The 3007-nt window shown below is 47.6% G+C and overlaps 1 protein-coding gene across 1 annotated transcript in view; it reads left to right on the top strand.

Moving 5' to 3' along the window:
• Positions 1-364: 364 nt before the first annotated feature.
• Positions 365-3007, top strand: part of LOC308155427 (talin-2-like) — a gene marked incomplete at its 5' end in the record, with an annotated part of 64817 nt that continues 62174 nt past the window's right edge. The window contains 4 exon segments of the mRNA XM_080528747.1: positions 365-500; positions 885-982; positions 1766-1895; positions 2373-2525. Of these exon segments, the coding sequence (XP_080384873.1) occupies positions 365-500; positions 885-982; positions 1766-1895; positions 2373-2525 (517 nt within the window).

Below are 3007 nucleotides of genomic sequence, written 5' to 3'. Positions count from 1 at the left end.
GACAGTGACTGCGACAAAACTAAACTAGGGGTCAAAGGTCTTGGTGAACAGATGAGTTTTGAGGGATGATTTGAAGGTGTCCAGGGTAGGGGCGTTGCGGATCACTGTGGGGAGAGAGTTCCAGAGGGTGGGTGCTGCCACACTGAAGGCTCTGTCCCCGAAGGTCCGTAGGTTGGTGCGGGGGGGGTGGGAAGCAGACCCATGTCTCCTCCTTAATGCGCTTGGCGTCAGTCTTTGACCGCATAAAGACTGTCTCTTAAATAGCATGTTTTTGACTTATTTCCATATTCTGTACTGATCTCTCGTCCCCTGTCCTCCGTAGGTGTAGCCACACCCCCCCCCCCCCCCCTCACCACCCGCCAAGATGGTGGCCCTGTCGTTGAAGATCTGCGTGCGCCAGTGCAACGTGGTGAAGACCATGCAGTTCGAGCCCTCCACCGCCGTCTACGACGCCTGCAGGATCATCAGAGAGAGAGTCCCCGAAGCCCAGACCGGACAAGGTCAGAGGTCACACACACACACACACACACACACACACACATACTGTATATATATATATACACACACACACGTGATACACACATTCTAATGCTTTGGTCCTCATATCGGGATCCAATGTAATGATCAGACATTTCTTTAGAAAAATATGAATGTACATTTACGCGTTGTTGAAAATCAACGACACATCGCTAGTCAACTAACACAGCTTGTGTTGTGAGCCTGCTAACAATATAAAGTAGTGTTATAGTTAACTAGGTAGCAGTCCATTCCATTGCATTGCAGTATTTTGGCTTGACTAGCGATATATATACACACACACACACACACACACACACAGAGGCTGTGTATTCTAGTGTTAACTGGTTTTTGCCTTGGTTTCCCAGCCTCTGACTACGGTCTGTTCCTGTCAGATGAAGACTCCAGGAAGGGCATCTGGCTGGAGTCTGGGAGGTCCCTGGACTACTACATGCTGCGGAACGGGGTAAAACACACACTATCATACACACCTTCACACACACCTGCCCACAGACCTTCACACAGGCCTTCACACAGACCTTCACACTCCTCTGGCGTACAGGCAGGCCTCTTTGTGGTAGTTGCCATGGAGAGAGGAAGAGAGGGAGAGTGTGAATAATGTTGGCAGATCTCATCCCGTAGGTACCACACATACTATAGTATTGTACACACCACACACACACACACACACTCTCTCTTCACACACACACACACACACACACTCTCTCTTCAGTGTCAGCCCTTCACGGTCAAACACACATGGAAAGAGAGTAGAGAAGTTGCTGTTAAATGAGGTTTTTTCTGCCCTACATCCATCCCTCTTCCGTCCCTCTTCCGTCCCTCTTCCGTCCCTCTTCCGTCCCTCTTCCGTCCCTCTTTCGTCCCTCTTTCGTCCCTCTTTCGTCCCTCTTTCGTCCCTCTTTCGTCCCTCTTCCGTCCCTCTTCCGTCCCTCTTCCGTCCCTCTTCCGTCCCTCTTCCGTCCCTCTTTCGTCCCTCTTTCGTCCCTCTTTCGTCCCTCTTTCGTCCCTCTTTCGTCCCTCTTTCGTCCCTCTTTCGTCCCTCTTTCGTCCCTCTTTCGTCCCTCTTTCGTCCCTCTTTCGTCCCTCTTTCGTCCCTCTTTCGTCCCTCTTCCGTCCCTCTTCCGTCCCTCTTTCGTCCCTCTTTCATCCCTCTTCCATCCCTCTTTCATCCCTCTTCCATCCCTCTTTCCTTGTGGACTGAGTGTGTGTCTCCCTGCCTCTCTCCCAGGACGTCCTGGAGTACAAGAAGAAGCAGAGGCCTCAGAAGATCAAGATGCTGGACGGCGCTGTGAAGACCATCATGGTGGACGACTCCAAGACCGTGGGAGAGCTGCTGGTGACCATATGCAGCAGGATAGGTGAGAGGATCAACGGAGCGGACTCCCTTTTCATTTTTTATTAACATTTTTCCTTTATATAAAAACACAATGCAGCAAAGGAAAAATACATTAAAAAAATTGAAATAAAATAAAATGATCAGACTTTTCTTTCTTGTTGTTGTAAATCAGCGACACATCACTAGTCAACTAACACAGCTTGTTTTGTGAGCCTGCTAACAATGTAAAGTAGTGTTCTAGTTAACTAGGTAGCAGTTAAGGGGATTACTCACCCAATCCATTGCGTTGTTGCAGTTTTTTTGGCTTGTGATTCTCAACACACATTGAAACTTAGTTCTGTGTTTCAAAAGAGAAGTCAGAACATTTTGATTGGTTGCCGATATGAGGACCAAAGCAGTAGAACGTGTCACATATGACTTGACTCCCGACATATGACGACAGACTCCTGAAGGAAGGCTGAGGTCATCTCAACTGTGTTCCCCCTTACTGTGATTTCAGGCATCACGAACTACGAGGAGTACTCTGTGATCCAGGAGGTGGCGGAGGAGAAGAAAGATGAGGGGATGGGCACGCTGAAGAAGGACAGGACGCTGCTCCGGGACGAGAGGAAGATGGAGAAGCTGAAAGCCAAACTGCACACAGACGACGACCGTGAGTCCAGGCTAACGCCCGTCCATGATCTGGGCCTGATTTAGTTTGTGATTCGTAGTAGCAATAGCAGAATGCAAATCAGCATATCAACATTATTAATGTAATCAACATTACGTTAACTTCAGGTAGTAGTCAGGTAATCAGGTATCCATATATATATATATATATATATATATATTATTATTATTATTAATGCAGTGGGGATGGTACGGGAGAGACATTTCATGATGAAATGATGGTACAGAATGATACGGTCGCTTGAGTCAAAGACATCTGAATTGTGGTCAAAATGAGAACCATTTGGGGTTCAGATTGATTTTTTTGGTGTAATACACTGTCTGCTGTAAAATGATTTCAATACATTAGTTTCATACGAGAAGCTGCGTTGTCATCCTTCACAGCCAACTGTGAGGAGTAAAGCCGTTACTGCAGATAGAGGTTGGGAGCGGGGGGGGGCTCTGTCTCCAGTCAAATGATCCTAT

Source organism: Nansenia antarctica (genome assembly GCF_963989245.1).
Source record: "Nansenia antarctica genome assembly, chromosome: 4".
Taxonomy (NCBI): Eukaryota; Metazoa; Chordata; class Actinopteri; order Argentiniformes; family Microstomatidae; genus Nansenia; species Nansenia antarctica.
This window is presented reverse-complemented; position numbering and strand designations above follow the sequence as displayed.